This window comes from Macrobrachium nipponense, chromosome 7 (genome assembly GCF_015104395.2).
Source record: "Macrobrachium nipponense isolate FS-2020 chromosome 7, ASM1510439v2, whole genome shotgun sequence".
Classification (NCBI taxonomy): domain Eukaryota; kingdom Metazoa; phylum Arthropoda; class Malacostraca; order Decapoda; family Palaemonidae; genus Macrobrachium; species Macrobrachium nipponense.
Genome location: NC_061109.1, coordinates 115,437,198 through 115,463,180, shown reverse-complemented (window position 1 = coordinate 115,463,180; position 25,983 = coordinate 115,437,198). Strand labels below are relative to the sequence as shown.

Sequence of the window (25,983 nt, the reverse complement as noted above, 5' to 3'; positions counted from 1 at the left end):
TCAATGACGAATGAGGTATATTAATAATTCCCTTTAGGGCTGGACACTAATGTCTTTCCCTTCCTTCTGGCTCTCTCTTTGAAGCCCTTTGGTACATTCCTTTAATTTTGTGACATATTTATTGGGGTGTTTCCGTCTATTTTATTTTTTAATTCTGCTCTTATTTTCGACAAAATTATACCGCTAATCGTTATCGCTTCAATGATATCAGTACTATGAATCTAGAGTAGATTTGGATCTTCCATACTTCCGCATTTTGTTTAAAATGTAGTTTTTCATAGATAAATGGTTTTACTGCTTTTCACCAATCAATATTCAAGAATTTTTCACTGGAATTTGTTCTTACTAAACCATTTTTACATCAGGGATCTATTAAAAACATTCATCTCAAGCATTAATCCTTGTCATGATTGTTAATGTTTTCTTATATGTTAATTTTCCGCCCATTTTCATTAGCGCTTTAAAATCGCAACCTACTTTAATGGCTACAAAAGGAATTATTTCATAATTGTCATGATTGTTTTAGTAACTAAAATATAATCATCCAATACCATCATCATCATGGCCTCCATGAAATTCCGCCACTCTCTCCTTTCTTGTGCTTTATCTTCCTCGAATCTCCACTCGTCTAGAACCATCTCCGTCTCCCTTTCATCATTAAATAAGTCTCTTCAATAATTTCCTTTATGGTATCACTTATATTTCTATTAAACCATCTGACTTATATTTTTCTTCAAATTTTATTATCAAAGTACCGAATTCCTACAGATATAATTTCATTGTCATGTTTCTACAGCAATACAGGTTATATAGATCAATGTATAATCTTAGGGTCATATACAGTTTCAGTCTGTTTGATTTCAAATATTATTCAGTATTATTGCAGTTTTCATTCATCCACTAAATTCCAGCTAAAGAGAACCTTTACTGGATACCTTTGTTCCTATATATTTGAAAGACTCGACATCATTAATCCTTGCTTCACCTGGTGTTATGACATCCGTTTGTACATGAAAACCTGATTTCTCTGCGTATGTTTTTCTTAGGTTTATGTCGAGCCCTATACCTCTCTTGATAAATGACGCTTTCTATTAAGCAAGATTTGTAAATCTTGTTGTGTTTTGCTGATCCATACAGCGCCATCTGCATATTCGATCCACTTCAAGTTTCCTTCGTTATCCCGATCCCAGCCTTGTCTTCCATCCCCAACTACTTTCCTTCATTTGAGAAATCCATGAGAAGGGTAGACGGCGAAGGTGACAAATTTACCCTGTAGTACCTCATTAAATGCTGCAAATTCATCTGATAAGACTCAGTCAGTATTAACTTTGCATTCACTTCGTTGATAGTGTCTCAGTCAGCTTCACATTTATAACGGGAACATCAAAGTGACGCAAGACTTTGCGTATTTTTATCACCATTATTCCTAAGACTGCCAAACGCCTCCTCCTCGTAATCAGTAAATCCATCAAAGGCGATTTTCAAATTCCACAAACAGCTGTACACTGTCTTCGCATGGATATTTGGTCGGTCCGTGCAATTCCCGGCGCTTATGAAACTATCTTTACCATCTCAAGGCATTTGATTGACTTTCTTTCTCCAAGCTACCGAGGATGACCATTCTGAATATTCTCTTCACTGCCAATGATATCGTGAAGGTCTCTGGAGTTACCACATTCGCCCAGAACACCTTTCTTAGGAGGTACTTTTGCAGTGACCTCCAGTTCCCGATCATGAGGCTTTGTTTCCTCGTTACCTATTCTTAATAACCTACTTATGACGCGAGGTGTCATTTCATCGTCAGTTAATATACTGATATAAGGGAAAACTATATTCAAATAATTGACCCTAATGTAAACATTTATTTATTCAATATACAATTATTTATATAGAATGTCTTATAACGAACAGCTTTCTTTACAGTACTAGTTATACCTACCGTTTTACTTATTTTTATACATGGACATCATATATATATTTACATAGCGTAAAATTAATCTTTGTACAAGAGTGCTAGACTTCCTAGTTCACTGAAGATGTGACGACTCTGCATTAAAGTCTGCCAATAATAATAATAATAATAATAATAATAATAATAATAATAATAATAATAATAATAATAATAATAATTACTCTTCTCATGGCCGGGTGGTTAGCGTCCTAGTCTTGGGGAGACTGTGGCTAGGAGTATTGCAAGGGTGCGGAGCCTGCAATCTCACACTCACACCATGTGCAATTAACTTGCAAGTGAAAGAAAGGTTCTCACGTATCAGTTGAATAATAATAATAATAATAATAATAATAATAATAATAATAATAATAATAATAATAATAATAATAATTTTTACGTAATGATAAATACCAACATTTAAACCACTGTTAGCAGGATTATGTCCTCTTTTACTAAATGTTTTGGACATTAATGAAATCATCTTCCTTTGACTTCTGACGAGGGATTACCACCATCTCTCTATCCTAATTAGGAACGAATTTACACTTATTGAAAACCCAGTAAGTATTTCCAGTTATGTATGAGTATTCGAATAAGACTTCAAAAAGAAAAACACGTGGCATTTCCATTGTGGCTGACTAACTTTTCATAAAATATCGCAAACGTACCGAAGACTGTACTAAGACAAAAAGTGAGGAAGAAAACAATGAAATAATGGCAAAACGAAATCTCATTGAATATGAATGAAATGCAATGTTTAATCATAGTTTAAAAGAATGACTTCATTATGCTTCCATAGTTTCTTTCCACGGTTCAACTCGAGAGGTTAACTGATCAATTACTGCATTGCCTTTGAACGTTATAAAAACGCGTCAATAGTATTTGCTAACTTTTCCTACGCGCCTATTGGTCCAGATTCCAAAATGAGTATGTAAGGTGACACCGAGAATGTGTACTTTGAAAAGAAATAAAGAAGAAAGGCAAACGGCCTTCACGCTTCATCCCAGCCTAGAATGTAATTATACAGCACTTCACTTTTATGACCTGTCGTAAATTCATATCAATAACAAAGCCTCTACATGATAACAATACAACGCTATGCTTATGATGATTATCACTATAATGTTTCAAATGCCTTCGCTAAAACCACCCAAGGGTTATTATGGATATTGTATGGAAAGTCTCTTGTCTTTTCGTTCGTTTCGCTCGGTTTGGCTTGTCTTGGGCCTTTGAGAGTTTCATAGAAGTCAGTTTATTTCGTCTAGGAGTATTTTCTCGTGGCGATAGAAGTTATCTGAAACGTAAATGCATCATTCTACGGAAAGTCTGTTCGCAGGGAATCTTTCATGACGACCTTGACATAGTTCAGAGAGCCTTTATATATTTTCGCACAGTATTTTCTACCTTTTGATGCCTATATGCTATAGTTTTATCCACGGAACTGATCATGCACCAATATGTAGATCACGGATATAATTCATCGACTGTTTTTCCTTTTAGATTGCACCATTTTATGGGTAAAGTACATTCGTTCTCTTTTCAGAGGAGCCAAGAGTTTTTGCTTTTCACTGACTATCCAAGAATGCGTATGAGAAGAATGAAACATTAATGTTATCACTTTGGGCCTATGGAAACTATTCCACAATCTTCAACACTGTTATTTATTTCGTTTCCTTAGTGACCCGGAAGTGGCTGCTCAACAACCGTCGGTCTCATTACGCGCGAGAAAGTAGTTCCGGAATCTTCAAAAGGAGGAGGAACTACTCGAGAATGTGTCGCAGATTGAGGAGGAGAAAGAAGAGGAGACGGCCGAGCGCCAGAAGACACCGAAGAACAACGGCAGCTTATCTCCTCCTCTTCAGGGTCGTTGAGGAGAGGGAGGGTGTGTGGCGGACCTCCCCCCGGATCCGCTTCCTGTGCTTCCGCTTGTGGAGACTGAGGGCGTGGGCGAGGAAGTTGCACTTTGGCTGGCATGGGCGGCGTGGGGCGGGAGGAGGGAGGAAGTGAGAGAGGAGAGAGAGGAGGAAAGCGAGGAGAGGGATGCAGGGGAGAGAGCTGATAACTGAGGGAGGTGAGGGAGGGAGGAGAGGGGCCCGTTGCCCCCGCTGTGCGGCGGAGGGCACAGGTAAGGGTAGTAGCAGTAAGGCGGGATGCCCAGGGTGCCCAGGGAGCCGAGCGAACTGAGGGTACTCAGGGAAGCCAGCGAGGGCAGCAGAAGCGGCGGCCGAGGGACGCCTTCCTCCGGTCCTAGCAGCAGCTGATCGTCACGCATTAACACCTGTTGGGGGCAGGGAGAGAGAGAGAGAGAGAACGTGAGTGAGTGAAGGACAGCCGCAATTAAGGCGTGGGGTCACCACGAAACACCTGCACGCCCGCGACTGCTGCTGTGTCAGGGACTTCACCGTGGCAACTGATGCTTAACTATGTGTTGATGGATGCACGCGAGCGCGCTTAGCCTTCCGTCAAATTTACGAGATGACAGTGGATGCTGAGTCAACGAGCAATTGCCCGAGGTAGATTTGACGGAATTCATAGATGAGATTGATTCACTTTAATTTATCTATTTATTTTTTTTAAGGGTTGCCAATTGTGAAGAGTGACATTCCAGCATGCGCTTTGTACATATCAGTATTCTTACAATGTCAGAAAGAAAAAGACAAAAAAATGTTTGTACAACTGAATTTTCCACATACTTGCATAAATTATAGCCAATTTATGAACTTATTTAAGTAAAAAGCATTATTCATTTGACTAATGGCCCCTTCAACCTAGAAGAGCCAACAGCCAATTCACTATACTTTTAATTTAAGCGATTGAGAGACATTGCAAACCAACCATCAGGGATCTCATAATGGATAAGCCAAAACATCAGTTAATTCTCTCAATGAATCGGTGAAGTATCAGCTAGTTGTTCAGACCATCAGACACAGGGGTGTATATAAAAGGAAAAAATCCCGAAATTCTATATAATTTCACGGGTGTCCGATAATTAAAAGAAATCCATATAAGATTAGGGTCTGTGAATTGCCACGTACTCCAAAAAATTAAAATTGAATTTCTCTACATACAAAAAGTACCATTAAGAACAATATACCTTATAAAAAATTAAGCCAGGTACTATCATCAACAGTACAAGTAAGCAGGGAGACAACTACCAGCTAATCCATTTGATTTAATGCAACTGTTATAGGAAACTAGGCAATTTCACTAAAGTCGCTTATAATACATGGGATCATTCTTTGATCAACAGTGACATTTAATCCAACAATAAAAATTGTATAAAAGTATATATATATATATATATATATATATATATATATATATATATATATATATATATATATATAGCATACACATCTGGATACATATATATTCATATAATTTGTGTATAAAATTAATCCCTCTTTCTCCATTTGCATCTGCATAGGGCAATTTTACATAGTCCATGGCAGAAATAAATTACATAATTATTATCGTTAATGACATTTTTTTTATTTGTTATTAACTAAAATATTTACCTTAACTGCAACGCGACGACCTGAGGACGGAGTCTCGCAGGCGGCCAACTGCTTCCTCTTCGTTTTGTATCGTCGGTTCTGGAACCATATTTTAACCTGGAGAAGAAAGAAATAAAATATTCGTTAGAGAGAAATGTTTTAAGAATGGCATGAGCGAAAGACGGATAAGAAGGCCGGAGAAATGTTCCATAAACAAACAGGATTCTTAATCATAAGTAAGACAAAGAAGCTAAAGTAGAGGGAACTTTGTGTTGTCGAGTTTGAAATCATATTTCAAACTGGAACAGAAGGAAATGAGATATTTGTTAGTTAAACAATTTTTTTTATGAATGATATAACCAAAAGAATAAAACAAGAATGTCGAATAAATAAACAAGATTCCTGACAAAGAAATAAGGCAACGAATTAGAGAAGACTTAAAACCTCAACATGAGATCAAGGTTGAGAGAAATCGCTCATGATATGAATTCGCAACCAAGCAAAGGATAAGAAGACCGAATAAATGGGTCATAAATACACGTGCCTTAATAATAAAGTAAAGCAAAGGCGGCTAAGAAGTGTGCAGGAATTAACATTAAATCAGGACTGAAAGTATCCGGCATAGATCTGGCCAAGGATCTGATGAGGGGTCCTCGAGAATTCGCCTCCGGTGCTAACGTTTCAAACGCTTTTAAATAGGGATCGTGTGTGATGTCATTGAATCTAATATTCGAACTTCCAATATAACATTCCAGATTGAAATGGGAATAGTAAAATAAAACATAAAATAATGTAACATAAAGGATAACGATTTAATGTGATGCTGTGTGTGGTTTTTTTTTACTTTTGAAATGTTTTTAAACAATGGATTGATGTTTTCATTTTTTAAATATTTGTAAATAATAGATTCATGGGAAGACGTTTAGGCAGACTTACTATGGAAAATGTTAAATAAAACCTAAGATAATGTAGGATAACGATTTAATGTGATGCTCTGTTTTTTATTTTTGAAAAATTTTTAGATAATGGATTGAAGTTTTTATTTTTTAAATATTTTTAGACAATAGATTCATGGGAAGACGTTTAGGCAGATTTACCATGGAAAGTGTTAACGAAAATTAAGTTCATCTTCCCACCCACCGTATATGGCAACTGGCGTTCAACTACAGTGTTGTGAACTATCGGAATATACGCTAATACGTATGTCTAAAATCATACCACCAGCTAATAATCTTGAATATCTATATTCATAAGGATATAAAATCCACTACAGTCTTAGGTCATCTTACTAATCCACTTAAATCGTAGCAAGAACATTCTTCTAATAATCCCACTGAGCTGTCATTTAATGCCAAACTAAAACAAAAAATATGTCAATTTAGAATAACAAAGCAACAATACCTACATAACGCATGCGCATAATTCATCCTCAAATAGTTTCCCCTAATGTCTGGGATACGCAATAATCGCCCACCATCCGTCTTGATTACTAACAGGAATTCTTCTTCTATGTTCGGACGATATCGCTGGACCTAATCTTTCATCCTGACCTACTTAATCACCTGGAGTAACTGCCAGCGATAATGCAATGACATGAAAAAACTCATCGTCATTAATGCATGTTATCATGGAGCATATATTCTACTCGCGGAGTAATTGAATCTCTGGGGTAATCGTCATGGTAGTGATTTCCGATGAACTGCTTCCTGGTTTTGCGCTTCCACGACTGAGCAAAAAGGCACTATGCTCCTTTTAACAGGACAAGACGGGTCTTCATTTGTAAAGGTTATGAGGGACTCTAGCAATTAAATCGCATAAAATCTCATTTTTGATATGTGGTCTATTTTGCTTGAACTGTTAATGACACTCACAAACAATATAATATATATATTATATATATATATATATATATATATATAATATGTTATATATATGTATATATATATATATATTATATATATATATATGTAAATCTGAATCATATTTTCGGTATTCACTAAAAAAACAAACAGAGAGAGAGAGAGACGATAGAGCAAAAGATAGAGAGAGAGAGAGAGAGAGAGAGAGAGAGAGAGAGAGAGAGAGAGAGAGGGAGAGAATATATACTTTCCTATTTGGACGGGAAGTGGGTAGGTACCTTAACGCAAGCCAGTTACGATTAAAAGTAACACATAACCTGAAACTTTACACACACACTCGAACAGAATGAACAATCAGATAATAATTAAATTATGTTTACATACAATGCCATTATGACAGTAATACAGTCACAGAAAACAAATGATCAATTTTAATAACAAAGGCAAAAAATTGGAACCTGTTTCGAAATACAGCTTCCCACAAGGAATACGTCCAGAAAAAAAAGTGTAGTTTCCTAGTAATAAAGAAAATGATCACCTCGACCAAACCATTGTCCTCAATAAAAATAATTTACAAAGTCAGAACTTGAAAAATACACTGATTTTCTTCTCTCCTCATCAGAACACAAGGAATTCACTGGGCCACTCAAGCACGAACTGGAACCCGATTGGAAAAGGGCACATTCTGGACAGGTTTCATGTCACCTAAGACCTGTAAATCGCTCCGCAATTACTCGTTTATGTATTTACGAGGTTCCTCATGCGAGCGCTGTACTCTGTCCCCGCATACAAATAGAAAACGAGGGTGATACAGGATTAGGGCGCCGATGTGACACGAGTATTCACATATGTGCCGAGGTTCTTGTTGTTGAGTGTTATTCTTGTTGTGAGTGTTGTGCAGTTGTAGATACCTGTCTTGTAGTCGCTACAAGAAATTTAAAAATTCCGTCAATTTCATTGTATCTGTTTAATTTATAATGAAGACACTTTCCCCAAAATGTAAAATATTTCTTACCGCATTTGATCAAAGGTATGTAATTTCAAATAGTATAAAAATAAGTTAAAATACAACATATCGCGTAAAAGTTCATTTTATGATCGGCAGGACTGATTACTTATTTAAAGGAATTCCAAGTCTACAATTTCCCATTCAGGCTATAAGTCACGCTTGAATTCTTCGTAACCTAATTCTCCCAAAATAGGGTCAAGCAGGAAAAACGTCGGTCACAGTAATTCCATCGAATAAAAAAGGAAAAGTTCAAATCTCAATACCTATGATGCGCCTTTTTTGGAACAAAAACAAATAACTATTTCCTGTTAAGAAAGAGAGAGAGAGAGAGAGAGAGAGAGAGAGAGAGAGAGAGAGAGAGAGAGAGAGAGAAATACTTTTCCGAATATTACTGACTTTATTTATTCAGTCATTGAATTATCAAAATTATTCCTTCGTCCACAACAATATTTATTTACCACAACAGATATAACTTTATCAAGCCCAAAATCTCTCTCTCTCTCTTCTCTCTCTCTCTCTCTCTCTCTCTCTCTCTCTCTCTCTCTCTCCTCTCTCCATTTATACATCAAAAATAAACATCCTCAGGAAAATGGATGTATCTAAAACCAATGAAACTTCGACCATTTTATTTTTTTAATCACCTTGTGTAATCTACCCAGGAGGCGCGGCATAGTTACTGAAATTCACATCCCCTGGGGTAGTTAACCAAGGAAATATTATATATATATATATATACTATATATTATATATTTATATATATATATATGTATTTATTTATTTTATATATATATTATATATATATACATTTATATATATAGTATATATGTGTGTGTGTGTGTGTAATATAGGTCACTGGTAGTTACCGCTTATAGTATGATGAACGCGGTGCACTGTGAATGGCATTACAGCTTCATTGCAATCACCTTTCAGCCTTCAGCAGCATCGCTTTTTATATGCTAATAATTAATCATCCGTTCCCGCTGGTCCACGTACCTGGCTGTCCAGCACCTTCAACTCTACCCTGCTCTTGGCTCTGTTTTCAGTTCTCTTTTGTGAACAAATCCTTCGTGAGAACCCTATACGAGTCTAAAATCGGTCACCTGGTGGCCACGCTGAACTTATTCACAAATGATAAATACTCATTTCCTTTGGACATCTTAAAATCTATCTTACTGCAATTTTAAGTCCTCATATAAGAGTGAATTCTTTGTGAGATCCATATGAGTCTAAAGCCTGACGCGGTAACCTTCTTAATCTTACATAGAATGATAAACACCCACTTCCTAACTTATACATAAAGACAAAACTTTATTTCCGTTTCTTGTCTCACCTGTTGTTCCGTCAATTTGAGCGCCTGTGCCAGATCCGCTCTCTCAGGTCCTGATAGGTAGCGCTGGTGGGCGAAGCGTCGTTCCAGTTCGAAAACTTGGGCGTGACTGAAGGCGGCTCGGCACCTCTTCTTGCGCGGGGCCCGCTCTCCGTCAGAAGGATCTGCCAGGGGAAGCGACGGAGAACTGAGCTTTAGCGGTTGGAGGAAGACAAAAGGTTGAAAATTTAAAAGATATTAATAATATCTTTTTATTAGTTAATATATTTCTTTTGTTGAGTTTGGTTTTGACTTTTTCGATGATTGGTTTCTATATAAACTGGCGTTACAACAAATGTTTTCGTACGCGCTTTAAGCTTCTTCCTAAGCTGTAATTGAAGGGGACACCTAGGCTAGGCTGAGTGAATAACGTGCATGACTTCCTCTTCAAAGTGCAAGTACATGATTAGCATTAAGCAAATTGCTTTGCACATTGTAAACAATAAACAACCTATCGTGCATTCGCCTGCGCTATACGAGTACATGTGAATATTTAACATTCTACTAAAAGACCTATAGAAATAAAAAGGATTAGCAATATTCTGATAATTTATTGTTAATGAATAAACTGATTCTTTTGCATCATAATACTTAGGAAAGTCTAATTGATCATACTTCTCTATGCGACACATATCATAAGTCATTATGAATAGACATACTTACAGTAATAAAGGACCACAAAAACATATACATGAAAATCTTTAACGTACCGACAACACAAGCTTGTGGAAAGCCAATAATATAAAATATATGATTCTATGCCACTTAATGGCACGTGAAACACTTTTATTTTTCCTGTACCCTGCCTATATATAAAATAAAAATATCATATATACATATCATATATATATATATATATATATATATATATATATATATACGCATAGATATAATATATCTATTTGTATTGACATATATACATAAGAAATGTTGCAAGGAGGAGAAAAGAATAATGGAGACTGTCGAGTGGTCAGTGACACAGAAGTAAGTTCAACACGTAACCTCGTGAAAAGAAAATTTGGAAAAGAAAACAATCAAATTAATTATATTATCACGTAAAATGTTTACAATTTTGTTTACTGAATAGTTCACTTAACTTAGTGAAATTACTAAAACTTATCTGTTGCATACTCGATTCTATTATTTAACGATTCACCAAGTCCTGACGATGTATAATTTCCTCTACTTTTGTTCAGTCCTAACTATTCCATTTATACAGAAAGTACTGGATACATAACCTGTTCTAAAATTATGAAAATATGTCTACGTTGTCTTATTCATGTTTAATAAAATCAGTTTCAATACCGATATATTTTGTATTAAACCGAAAAACTGAAAAGAGGGACAACCTCACTCTCTCTGTCTCTGTTTATACCTGTCTGTCTGTCTCTCTGCCCCCTCCCCCCCTCCCGCCCTCTCTCTCTCTCTCTCTCTCTCTCTCTCTCACTTACCACCAACAAACGAAAGGAAGCGACTAATTATTTCCATCAAATATAAGTTTCCTGGTATTTTATATAATTTACATAATATTCTTTTACCCAGCGATTCACGAAAACACATCCATAAAACTTTTAAGTTGATTAAAGTCGTTTTCTCCATCACTAAGAAAAGAGATGATATTTGTCCATACAGGCAAATACTAACCTGACAGGAACAAGAAATTAGATACGCATTTGCGAATACTTTAACCCAAAACACGCATACGAACCCCCCTCCCCTTTCCCCGCCCCCACCAAACCCTGAATATTTGTTCACCGGACCATCATCTCTTACCGAAGGCTGATATTTAGAGGTATTGAACTGTGTTGTGAAAAAATTAAAAAAAAAAGTAATCCCGATAATTACGAGTTCGGTCTTGTATGATCAATACTGATGGGAGAGTTTTTTGTCCATGCCTTTATTTTTTACTTTGTTTATTTTTTATATTTATGTTTAAAATGTGGCAAGGCGACAATACGAATTAGGACAGGACTGATATGAGTGATCGACAGATAACGTATTGGTTGATTGGGAATATATATAATAAGGGATTAGATCAACAGAGGATACGGCGTCATGAGTTCCCCGAAATACGACGAGAGAAATGGAATAGTAGTATAAGCACATAATTGTACATAACAAATGGAAAATGAAGCTCAAGATTCTTCAGTCAGCAGTAGATATTAAACTAAACGCTTCTTTGCTTTGCAAGGCGTTCTCCTTGCCCCTATAAGCTAGACCTCCCCTTTCGAATTTATTCGTTTTCTTTTACCTGTATCTCCGTTCGTAACAATCTCCGTCAAATTCCCATCTGACTTTCCGAGACCCCCACCTACTAACAATTGGTTTACAGCAGCGCCATTATTTGCCCGTGAGGCATCACGTTTCGTCCCTGTTACTGTCCTGTTACATCTTTCAAACCTTTTTGCTCTCAATTTCCTTTCCAGTGCTGAATGACACCGATACCGGCGCTTAGCCTTTGGCCTAATTATATATTCCATTCGATAACTTTTGGACCTTGTAAAAAAAACATACACACTTACAAACACAATAAAATAAAATATAGCGAGTAATATTGATGAATTCTCGTCAACGCATTTTTATAGTCAAGTACGCCGTTTCCATTGCAAGAGTTCCTATAAAAATCATCACTATTGAGATGAAGAAAAGAAGCTTCCTTATTAACACTAAGACACGAAGGTTTGGAATTATCATTTCCTTCAGACTTTTAACAACACTTGAGCACCCGAAGTTAGTCTTTTAAAACGAAGAAATGATACCCTGGGTATTAAACAAACATAAAAGATCGTTTGAAATTCATAACTGGCAATCAATAAAGACCCTTCACTATAGACGGACTAACTGCAAATCACTCTATTATTATTATTATTATTATTATTATTATTATTATTGTTATTATTATTACATCTGCTATCAATTTGATTCTATCGTGCATGCAAATGTTCCTATACGTAAATAGCCTATTAATAATATTGTATATGATATATATATATATATATATATATACATATATATATATATATACTATATATATATGTATATATATATATATATATACTATATATTATATATATATATTATATATACTATATATATATATATATATATATATTATATATATATATATTTATATTGTATATTTACTGTACAGCTGGTATCTGAATTTTAACATACAGATTATAATTAAAATTATGGTATCAAGGCTCAACTACAGAAGCTAATTCAATAAACAAATATATATATATATATATATATATATATATATATATATATATACAACATTATATATATATATATATATATATATAACTATATTGAATTAGCTTCTGTAATTAGGCTTTTATACCATAATTTTAATTACAATCTATATATCTCAATATTCAGGCACCAAATCTACAACATAAATTTCGATTATAGCAGAAACAAACCCACAAAATAAACATATCAGAAAGACAAGCCGATGGTCGAAGCCACCTGTAAACACTGAAAGAACAAGTTATTAAAAAAAAATGCTACCGACGACAAAATGACCGAACTGCAAAATGACACAAAGGCTGTATGAAATAACCTTCTATAATCTTCATCATTAAACTCGTAATCAACTGTTTTCCTTATATCAGCTCACTCCCAGTATTTTGAAGCCCGCCTAGATTTATTTTTGACATTCATTATGTAAAATTTGATTAAAATTGTCCTCGTCGATTGCTGCAAAATGACGCTAATCTGCTTTTATGAAATACACAGTTGACCAAATGTATAAAATATGCATATGTGTGCTTGATAAAATTGGGTAATTGCTCACCGAGCGCAGCACAAAGCGCACTGAAGGCAGTGCTGCCAACGGAATGTGATTTTGCTTAATTCATAAGAGGAAAAATTAATGCGACAAGCACGGGCGTGGAATATGAGTCACTACTCTATTCCAGGGTAACTGGAAGTTCATGAAATTGAATGCTACGCGTCTCGTGAAATGCATTTTTTAAATAGTAATAATAATAATAATAATAAAAATTATTATTATTATTAATATTATTATTATTATTATTATTATTATTATTATTATTAAAAATAACAATAATAATAATAATAATAATAATAATAATAATAATAATAATAATAATAATAATAATAATAATAATAATAAATAATAATAATAATAATAAAGAAACAGGGAGAATAAAACAAAGATTCACAGACATCACGACAGACACAGTCAGACCACCAACTAAAGAAAATGCCAAACTGGAAAGCCCCAGGTCCCGCCGATGAAGTCCATGGATACTGGCTCAAAAACTTCAAGGCCCTACACCCACGAATAGCAGAACAACTCCAGCATTGTATCTCAAATCACCAAGCACCCAAATGGATGGACCACAGGAAGAACATCCTTAGTACAAAAGACAAGAGTAAGGGAAATATAGCCAGTAACTACAGGCCTATCACCTGTCTACCAAATAATGTGGAAGTTTAACTAACAGGTATCATCAGTGAAAGGCTATACAACTACCTAGAGGAGACAAACACCATCCCCCCCCCACCAACAGAAAGGCTGCAGAAGGAAGTGTAGGGGCACAAAAGACCAGCTCCTCGATAGACAAAATGGTAATGAGGAACAGTAGAGAAGGAAAACCAACCTAAGCATGGCATGGATAGACTATAAGAAAGCCTTCGACATGATACACACACATGGCTAATAGAATGCCTGAAAATATATAGGGGCAGAGGAAAATACCATCAGCTTCCTCAAAAATACAATGCGCAACTGGAATACAATACTTACAAGCTCTGGAATAAGACTAGCAGAGGTTAATATCAGGAGAGGGATCTTCCAAGGGCGACTCACTGTCCCCACTACTCTTCGTAGTAGCCATGATTCCCATGACAAAAGTACTACAGAAGATGGATGCCGGGTACAACTCAAGAAAAGAGGCAACAGAATCATCATCTGATGTTCATGGACGACATCAAGCTGTATGGTAAGAGCATCAAGGAAATAGATACCCTAATCCAGACTGTAAGGATTGTATCTGGGGACATCAGGATGGAGTTTGGAATAGAAAAATGCGCCTTAGTCAACATACAAAAAGGCAAAGTAACGAGAACTGAAGGGATAAAGCTACCAGATGGGAGCAACATCAAACACATAGATGAGACAGGATACAAATACCTGGGAATAATGGAAGGAGGAGATATAAAACAACCAAGAGATGAAGGACACGATCAGGAAAGAAATATATGCAGAGACTCAAGGCGATACTCAAGTCAAACTCAACGCTGGAAATATGATAAAATCCATAAACACATGGGCAGTGCCAGTAATCAGATACAGCGCAGGAATAGTGGGGAATGGACGAAGGCAGAACTCCGCAGCATAGATCAGAAAACCAGGAAACAAATGACAATACACAAAGCACTACACCCAAGAGCAAATACGGACAGACTATACATAACACGAAAGGAAGGAGGGAGAGACTACTAAAGTATAGAGGACTGCGTCAACATCGAGAACAGAGCACTGGGGCAATATCTGAAAACCAGTGAAGACGAGTGGCTAAAGAGTGCATGGGAAGAAGGACTAATAAAAGTAGACGAAGACCCAGAAATATACAGAGACAGAGAAAGACAGAAAGAACAGAGGACTGGCACAACAAACCAATGCACGGACAATACATGAGACAGACTAAAGAACTAGCCAGCGATGACAATTGGCAATGGCTACAGAGAGAGCTAAAGAAGGAAACTGAAGGAATGATAACAGCGGCACAAGATCAGGCCCTAAGAACCAGATATGTTGCAAAGTGACGATAGACGGAAATAACATCTCTCCCATATGTAGGAAGTGCAATACGAAAAATGAAACCATAAACCACATAGCAAGTGAATGCCCGGCACTTGCACAGAAACCAGTACAAAAAGAGGCATGATTCAGTGGCAAAAGCCCTCCACTGGAGCCTGTGCAAGAAACATCAGCTACCTTGCAGTAATAAGTGGTACGAGCACCAACCTGAAGGAGTGATAGAAAACGATCAGGCAAAGATCCTCTGGGACTATGGTATCAGAACAGATTAGGGTGATACGTGCAAATAGACCAGACGTGACGTTGATTGACAAAGTCAAGAAGAAAGTATCACTCATTGATGTCGCAATACCATGGGACACCAGAGTTGAAGAGAAAGAGAGGGAAAAAATGGATAAGTATCAAGATCTGAAAAATAGAAATAAGAAGGATATGGGATATGCCAGTGGAAATCGTACCCATAATCATAGGAGCACTAGGCACGATCCCAAGATCCCTGAAAAGGAATCTAGAAAACTAGAGGCTGAAGTAGCTCCAGGACTGATGCAGAGAGTGTATCCTAGAAACGGCACACACTAGTAAGAAAAGTGATGGACTCCTAAGGAGGCAGGATGCAACCCGGAACCACACACTATAATACCACCCAGTCGAATTGGAGGACTGTGATAGAGCATAATAATAATAATAATAATATTATTATTATTATTATTATTATTATTTTTTTTTTTTTTTTTTTTTGCTCTATCACAGTCCTCCAATTCGACTGGGTGGTATTTATAGTGTGGGGTTTCCGGGTTGCATCCTGCCCCCTTAGGAGTCCATCACTCTTCTTACTATGTGTGCCGTTTCTAGGATCACACTCTTCTGCATGAGTCCTGGAGCTACTTCAGCCTCTAGTTTTTCTAGATTCCTTTTCAGGGATCTTGGGATCGTGCCTAGTGCTCCTATGATTATGGGTACGATTTCCACTGGCATATCCCATATCCTTCTTATTTCTATTTTCAGATCTTGATACTTATCCATTTTTTCCCTCTCTTCTCTTCAACTCTGGTGTCCCATGGTATTGCGACATCAATGAGTGATACTTTCTTCTTGACTTTGTCACTCAAACGTCACGTCTGGTCTGTTTGCACGTATCACCTATCCGTTCTGATACCATAGTCCCAGAGGATCTTTGCCTGATCGTTTTCTATCACTCCCTCAGGTTGGTGCTCGTACCACTTATTACTGCAAGGTAGCTGATGTTTCTTGCACAGGCTCCAGTGGAGGGCTTTTGCCACTGAATCATGCCTCTTTTTGTACTGGTTCTGTGCAAGTGCCGGGCATTCACTTGCTATGTGGTTTATGGTTTCATTTTTCGTATTGCACTTCCTACATATGGGAGAGATGTTATTTCCGTCTATCGTACTTTGAACATATTCTGGTTCTTAGGGCCTGATCTTGTGCCGCTGTTATCATTCCTTCAGTTTCCTTCTTTAGCTCTCCCTCTGTAGCCATTGCCAATTGTCATCGCTGGCTAGTTCTTTAGTCTGTCTCATGTATTGTCCGTGCATTTGGTTTGTTGTGCCAGTCCTCAGTTCTTTCTGTCTTTCTCCTGTCTCTGTATATTTCTGGGTCTTCGTCTACTTTTATTAGTCCTTCTTCCCATGCACTCTTTAGCCACTCGTCTTCACTGGTTTTTAGATATTGCCCCAGTGCTCTGTTTTCGATGTTAACGCAGTCCTCTATACTTAGTAGTCCTCTCCCTCCTTCCTTTCGTGTTATGTATAGTCTGTCCGTATTTGCTCTTGGGTGTAGTGCTTTGTGTATTTGTCATATGTTTCCTGGTTTTTCTGATCTATGCTGCGGAGTTCTGCCTTCGTCCATTCCACTATTCCTGCGCTGTATCTGATTACTGGCACTGCCCATGTGTTTATGGCTTTTATCATATTTCCGGCGTTGAGTTTTGACTTGAGTATCGCCTTGAGTCTCTGCATATATTCTTTCCTGATCGTGTCCTTCATCTCTTGGTGTTTTATATCTCCTCCTTATTATTATTATTATTATTATTATTATTATTATTATTATTATTATTATTATTATTATTGGGCACAATTTTCAGTGTCGAAAATGATAACAATGATTGCAGGTCCACAATAATATCGCATGTGAAGTATATAAAGTGTTTAATGATAAGAGCTTTCGAACCCTGCACCAGGTTCATCCTCTGCTGAGGATGAACCTGGTGCAGGGTTCGAAAGCTCTTATCATTAAACACTTTATATACTTCACATGCGATATTATTGTGGACCTGCAATCATTATTATTATTATTATTATTATTATTATTATTATTATTATTATTATTATTATTATTATTATTATTATTATTATTATTATTATTGCCGCTGCTATTATAGCCAAACAAATTCTCACTTCTAAAGGAGTCAGTATCAACACTGAGAGAGAGAGAGAGAGAAGAGAGAGAGAGAGAGAGAGAGAGAGAGAGAGAGATGATCACGCCACAAAATATGTTAACAAAACCGTGACGAGAAACATGAAGAGAACAATATAGTAATTAACTAAAAACTATTAACTAACTAATGGTCATAAATAAACAAAAACCTCTTAATTAATATTCACAATTAACTATAAACTTAAAAAACTAATATGCTGAACTCAAACATAAAAAGAAATTAATAATTCAAGCAACTCGGTTGAAAATCAATGCTCATTTAGTAGGTAACTACAAACCACCTTTAACTGTAGGCAGATATCGGCAATCTCGTAACAAGCTGATCGCCACTGTATACCATTAAACATATAACAGCAGGCTTTAGATTTTAATCAAAGTTATCATGTATCTAAATCATTCTAGGTAAAAAATTTTAGTTTAAATTTTATTTGTTGACCATTGAATATTAGGCTAACGTATATACAATTAAGCGATTAGGGGAGTGTAAACGCAGAGTATGATATAAAATTTATATTTTCCCAAGATTTCCGATAAACGGAAATTCTATTTACGCACGAAGTGTTCTTGCAACTTCCCGTAATGCATCTCCCTATCATCACTGGTTCCGCAGAGATTCCGTTACCATCGGAATCACCTCACATATACGATCAACTCGATACCTCACTCGTCTCCTGCACATCACTGTTTCTGTTTGTTTCTTCTTGAAGCAAACGGAGTGATTCATGACTACTCATCGAGGATTTCCGACATAGAGCGGAAATTCTCGCGGATAAATTTCACTCGCTTGGTCCTCACTTCATGTCGGGATCTATTGCCGTTTGCACCAGACTCTTCTGAAAAGTTCCCAGCTCCACTAACTTTATTTAATCTTTTTACGGGTTTTGGGAAGAGGAAATACAGCGACTTTCCAAATGCACTTTACAAAGCTTTAAACTACGTCGATTGCCTTATACATCGCAGGACTGAGAACATAAATTGCTCAGCAATCGTACCAAATTCACAAATCAGCTGAATAACCGCTACCATCAATATATTCACTTCGTAAAACAGTTTGCTAACGAAATGGCTGTTTACCGCCTCCACTGACATTCACCATTACTATAATAACCACTATCACTCTATTAATAGCTCCTTCCTCCATTTTCAAAATATTTAACTTCATGGATACTATTGAATGAAACCCCAGGACGTTATTCAGAATTAAATGGCTGGATAATTATGTTGCAAATATTACCTTTACTTCGGATATATAGGAATTTTACGTATACAGAGTATGAGGGAGAGAGAGAAAGCGGTTCTACGGCATACTGAAGTCAAGGCTATCCTAAAAGTTTGATATGAAATTGTGTACTCGTTAACAATAAATGTCAAAATTATAGAATTGCTTCGATAGGCCACTGGATACTCAAGTCTTCATGACTGTCAATCATATTTTAAAAAATACACATAAAAATAGATTATACATATAATATAAATCTAATATATATATATATATATATATATATATCCTATGTATCCCTGTTATGTAGGGTATATATATATATACCTATATATATATATATATATATATAGATATATGTGGTATAGCATATAAGATAATATATTAATATAAATGCGTGATATGTAACATTATATATATGTATATGTGCATATACATATATATAAACTATATATAATATATATATAATATATATATATATATACTATATATATATATATATATATAATATATATAACATTATATATATATTTAATATATATACATATATATATATATATATATATATATATATATATATATATATATATGTGTGTGTGTGTGTGTGTGTGCGTGTGTGTGTATGTGCATACACATTGTATGCACGTGTATGTGTCGTGTTTGTGTATGTGTGAGTGTGGATTTCACCAAACACGATGGCACAATTTTCAATTAATGAAATTAGTTGGTAACGTCTCTCACCATCATAAGGGAACAAAAAGCAATAATAACTTCATTGAGCACACAAGTAAAAACATTATTCATCTCATCATTGCAATATCATTGCTATCGATTATAAATATATGAGAAAAAAAACTTTTTAAAAAATCATTATAATTAGCTTCATCATATCATTATAATCACTGGCATTATTATACTCTAAATTTCGTGATCGCTCGGTTCCACTACCACAGCCGTCAATCGAACTATCTCCTCCCCTGCTATACCCTACCCCTACTCATCCTCCCTAACTCCCCCCCACCATGACAGTGGCGATCAGCCAACCTTCTAATCCCCATCGATTCCATCGCACGCAAATCTCCGATCGCAATTTCGCCTAATCAAAGAGATGGTAATTGCTCGCGTTTAGCACGTGGTATATACACACCCGGATGCGAGCGCTCAATCGGGAGCATTTGCCGCTTGTTGCAATTGGCAAATAATGATCTCGACTCCGTCGGCGAAATTGGATTTTGTTTTACTGTCTTTTTTTACTTCATTATTTCGTTTGCGGCGATTAGCGTTCTTTTTTTCGCTTATTCGGGGAGTAAACCTACAAACTACTAAAATTTTCTGAAAAAGGTATATACTTCGCGTCGAGTTAAAGATAAAGGAATTTTAAGGTAGGATGTTTATAATTTATGTATAAGAATGAACATGTAAAAAATAAATAATTTGCATGTTAAACAGTACAGAAAAATGATTTCTAATAAAATACAGGGTATTTATTTCATTTTCGTTTGGGAAACAACTCTATTTGACCATAGTTTTTGGCACGCGTCCCGAGTAAGCTGGAGATAGGATCACGCCGTGTTTCATTTACTTAAGAAATCCCGATTTCAACGAGGGACACCGAATTGTCTTCATTTGTTTCTGTTTTCATTTTTATTTATAAGTCAGAGTTTGGTTTGAATGAATGACCACTGAGTAAAGCTGATACCTTCACCAATTTCTATATATCTATAGATATATAGAAATCAATACTTAGTATGTACGAACACACCAGCTATATATATATATATATATATATATATATATATATATATATATATATATATATATATATACATATATATACATACATATATATATATATATATATATATATATATATATATATATATATGTGTGTATATATATATATGTGTGTGTATATATATATATATATATATATATATATATATATATATATATATATATATATATTATATATATATATTATATATCTACAGGATATGAGAGAGAGAGAGAGAGAGAGAGAGAGAGAGAGAGAGAGAGAGAGAGAGAAGAGAGAGAGAGAGGAGAGGAGAGAGGAAGAAGAGAGGATACTAATACATTATGCATAAACGCAATACGAATACCTTTCACATTCTGGCAGAAACTTTCAAAGTACGGAACTCTCACCCTCCCTCTGTGCTCAATGAATTTTTAAAACCCCGGCTACGTAAGCATATGGCCTTGAGTTAAACTAAGGTACATTATTATCAATTAATTATTATCAATGTCTTCCCTCTTTCTGTCATATTGAGGCCTACGTGGATCTAGGCCTGTCTGGACCAATTTTGCCTTCCTTCTGTCATAAATGATCATTTTTCATTCAGGTCATAATTATGATAATTTTCGCAGAAATAGCTGGTCATAAGTTCCTAACGATAGGGAAGCCTAAAGGCGGCATTTTGACCCTAAATGGGGTAGATCACGTGACTTTCATATCAGGCCGACCAAACTCACTTGTTTTCTATGATACGATACTCATTGTAATTTAGGATAGTCAGCGTAAATAACGGCAGTGATTGTAAAATACACTAAGCAGTGCAAATTACGAAATTAATTGTAATATACGATAATCAGCGTCAATAGCGATTGTGTTTGTAAAACACAATAGGCTTAAAACACAATAGGCTGTGCAAATTACGAAAGTCATTGTAACATACGATAATGTGTCAATAACGATCGTAAAGGCAATAGTCAGTGTAAAATACGTGTTATTATAAAATTCGGTAATCAGTGTAAATTACGATACTCCATGTAAATTACGGCATAGTAAACTACGAAAGTCAGTGTAAACCATTTTGCAACAATTACGTCATTTGTAAAATTTATGAAATTTTACAAATTCTTTCAGAACTGGAGATACTTTATGGAAAAAAAAAATAATAATTGAGGAATATCCCACAACTAATTCATTTTGTAATTGTTACTTTTATACTAAGAACAACCCGACGCGAATGACGATGAGGAAAATAGGATATAAACAGAAGAGAATAGAAAATAAATAGTAAAAGAAATTAAAATCGTTCCTTTTCTGAAGTATGATGGTCGTTGGCTATGAAGATTCCGTTACAGAAATGATGGGCTGTCAATTGGCAGTACTTGGCAGATGGCACGAGGACAAAACACTTTCACGTTCTCTACCGTAAGTTGGCAAAGCGTGACCAACTACTATGGTTATTATGTGTTACGGGGGAAGGTACTTGTTTAGTCTTCATTTCAGCATGTAATTGATTTTTATTTCATAAAGTAACTTCAGTCCTGAAAGAAATGGTAAAATTTCATATTGTTACAAACTTGTTATTTGTTGCAAAATAATTTACACTAACTATTGTGTTTACAATCACTATCGTAATTTACACTGACTATCGTACGTATATATATATATATATATATATATTAATATATATATATATATATATATATAAATATATATATATATATATATATATATATATATGTATATATATATACATATATATACTATATATGTATATATATATACATATCTATATATATATATATATAATATATATATATATATATATATATATATATATATATATATAATATACGGATGGATTCCAGGTGAGGATATATCAAAGCAAACAGCAGGGTCCACAAAACACATCAAATAGGCCAAAGTTTGTTCTCTTAAATTTATTTTTAAAATAGTTTTTGTAAATTTTAACAATTCTCTTGTCATTTTTACAAACTGAAGATGCACAGAGAATATGTGTGAAAAGTATTATGTCAATATACTTTGGCCTATTTGATGTGCTTTGTGAACCCTGCCGTATGCTCATATATATATATATATATATATATATATATATATATATATATATATATATATATATATATATATATATATATATATATATATATGTGTGTGTATATATATATATATATATTATATATATATATATACTATATATATATATATAATATAGATAGTATGTATATATAATAATATATATATATAATGTATATAATATATAATATATATGTATATAATATATATATATAATATATATATATATATATATATATATATATATATATATATATATATATACAGGCTTAAAGGTTTCCGCCGTGTTATCAATATTCCATAAACATTCTGAAGTCTTTCTCGCAGATATGATCATTACCATGATCTATCCCGCAATACCGCGCAGATTAAAAAACAAAATACTAAGGTCATTCATTCATAATTTATGATGCAAAGATCCCCAGGGGTAAATACGAACTGATACCGGGATTATCAAAGCTTCGCAAACTTAGATAAAGAATAGAAAATGATAAAGGCCTTTACTTATTCATTCTAGTTTCCCAGGCGTTAACAGAGAATCGCTATCGCCCTCTAATAAAGGAATAGGTTAGTATTTTACAATTCGGTATTTCCGGTAAATCCATATTGTTTGTTTGTATGGTGTTTTTACGTTGCAGGGAACCTGTGGTTATTCAGCAACGGGACGCAACGGCTTTACGTGACTTCCGAATCACGTCGAGAGTCAATTCTATCACCAGAAATACACTTCGTTGACCCCTCAATGGAATGTCCAAGAATCGAACTCGCGGCCACCGAGGTGGCAGGCAAAGACCACACCAACCACGCCACTGAGGCACACTGGGTCAGAGAGGTCCTCCGTGCGTCCCATTTCGGTCATTCTAACCATCAAGAGGCTGATTTCCGTATAACCCGTTCGACCACGAGGATACTGAATGCCTTTGAATTCAGCAGAAAAACAATTAGACAAATGCAAAGCCAAGATATCATATGAAAGAATACAATTAAATTTATTGAACAACAGATACAAGGTCTTTCCAGATAACTGTGGCAGATCATTTGTTATAATTCGAAACATAAAACTAAAAAATTTATAGACGCATTATTCAATGAACGAACGCATAATTGATACGCAATTGAAGGAACTTCGAATGTCAAGGAAATAATTAGAGGGTCGAGTCGAGAACAGAAAGTTCTTGAGGAAAACCAATTTGAATAACGGAGACAAAAATGGATACATGTAAGATCTTTAAAAAATAATAAATAATGATAGAAATCATGATGCCTTATGAAACGGAGTTATAAAATGAACTTATATATTCTACTTGGTAACACACTGCATTAAAATGAAGATTCATGAATGGCAGTAAGATGGATATTTAGTACTATTCATTAGTTTTTCTGTTACCTACCAGTCATCGTGTTCTTCCCACCATCCTGAGTTTGGAAGTTAGTCAAACACTTAAAAAATATAATGGAAGCTCAAATTACTTTTAACAAAGGGTACCAAAATACGCGAATGTAACCAGAAATAAAAGAATAGGGCTGTTTAGCATTTTGAACTCGACTCGTGCTCTAAAATAAATGGCTTTGAAATGTGGGAATTAAAATCTAAATTACCAGAATAATTATAGGAAAAAACACGCAAAAAATTACGTGCATCTTAAATGTTAAGCCTGGAAAACTCAAAAGCCTACCGTCTATAAATAATATTTGTGAAGAAACAGGTATTAGATTGCAAATTAGAAACTCTCATCAGGATCACAACACCGCATTTCCGTCAACCGAATTTTCACAGTTCAGATGACTCGGGAAAATCTGCGGTTAGAAAGAGGTGGGTAGCACTCACCTTTGCCGTCTGCCGAGGAGCCATCGTGCGCACTGGCTTTAGAGAGATCGGTCGAGTGGGAATTGTCCTCTCTGTCGCTGTGGTCGATCTCGACCTCCTCCATACTCATCTCGGAGCAAGGGGACGTCGACCTGCTCCGACGCCCGAGGAGGTTGAACGCTTCTGGGGAGGAGGTGAGCGTCCTACCGTCCACCGACCGCGATAACGATCCGCTGGTGGGCCCCGAGGACGGCTCGATGGAGGAACTCACTTCGGGATGCACTCCGGAGTCCTTGGAGAGGTCCATCGGCGACGGCGAGTTGTACTTGAGCACCGACACGGGCCGGAAACCCAGGCTGGGTGAGCTTCTCAAGTCGGCGAGGGCGCGATGGTGGTCGGGCGTCGATCGGAGGTCTGTCGGGGAGCGGTTTTCCATGCGGGTCAGGATGTCGGTGATGGAGAAGGGCGTCACGGATGCCGTGGTCTGCGTCTGACTATCGGGGCTACCAGGTTTTTCCATTTTGATCAGAGTCTCCATAACAGATGGGTATGATGGGCCTCCAACGAGAACAAAAGAGGGGAAGGGGAAAAATAAAAGGGGAAAACAAAAAAAGGCGTTTTTGGGATGTAAATGCCACAGCAGCAGCCCTGTTGTTTTTCACTTTCGTCCGGACATTGCTCGAAAGAGGAGTTCACCAAAGTTCGGGGGGTTATGTTTAGTACATCGAGCGTTCACCAAGTCCACCACCATCCACACCACCGGGCCAGAGACTAAGTTCTCGTTTGGCAGCTGAGCGATCCCACGTGGAGGAGGAGGGTCACGAGAGGCGGCCGCCACAAGCCCTACCAAAGGTGCGTGTTTTCCCCTCAGCGACTGCGAGAGAATGTGTGAGTGAGGACCTCCGGTAAGGATGAGGGAACAGAGAGGAGGTGGAGGAGGAGGAGGAGGAGGAGGAAGTGCTTAGAAGGGGGAGGAGGAGGGCCTGAGTAGGATGAGGAGGGGTGAAGGGAGGGAGGCGGTTGGTGGTGGTTGCTAGCCTCTGCGGTCCGCGACTATTTGTCCTCTAATTGGTTCTGTCACTTGGCTCCCTCTATCTCTTTCCCAGATGCTACAACTCCATTAGTCCCACGCGACCAACTTCAAAACTCATCAGGCCTTCCTGAGCACCTCCAAGTCGCC

General features: G+C 36.1%; 1 protein-coding gene across 1 annotated transcript; it reads right to left on the bottom strand.

Moving 5' to 3' along the window:
• Positions 1-1,903: 1,903 nt before the first annotated feature.
• Positions 1,904-25,983, bottom strand: LOC135217080 (homeobox protein Nkx-3.2-like). The gene is made up of 4 exons (XM_064252767.1): positions 24,825-25,983; positions 9,647-9,807; positions 5,470-5,565; positions 1,904-4,229 (listed from the first exon to the last, which is right to left on the bottom strand). The coding sequence occupies exons 1-4, from the start codon at positions 25,339-25,341 to the stop codon at positions 3,810-3,812; spliced, it is 1,194 nt and encodes a 397-aa protein (XP_064108837.1). The 5' UTR covers positions 25,342-25,983; the 3' UTR covers positions 1,904-3,809.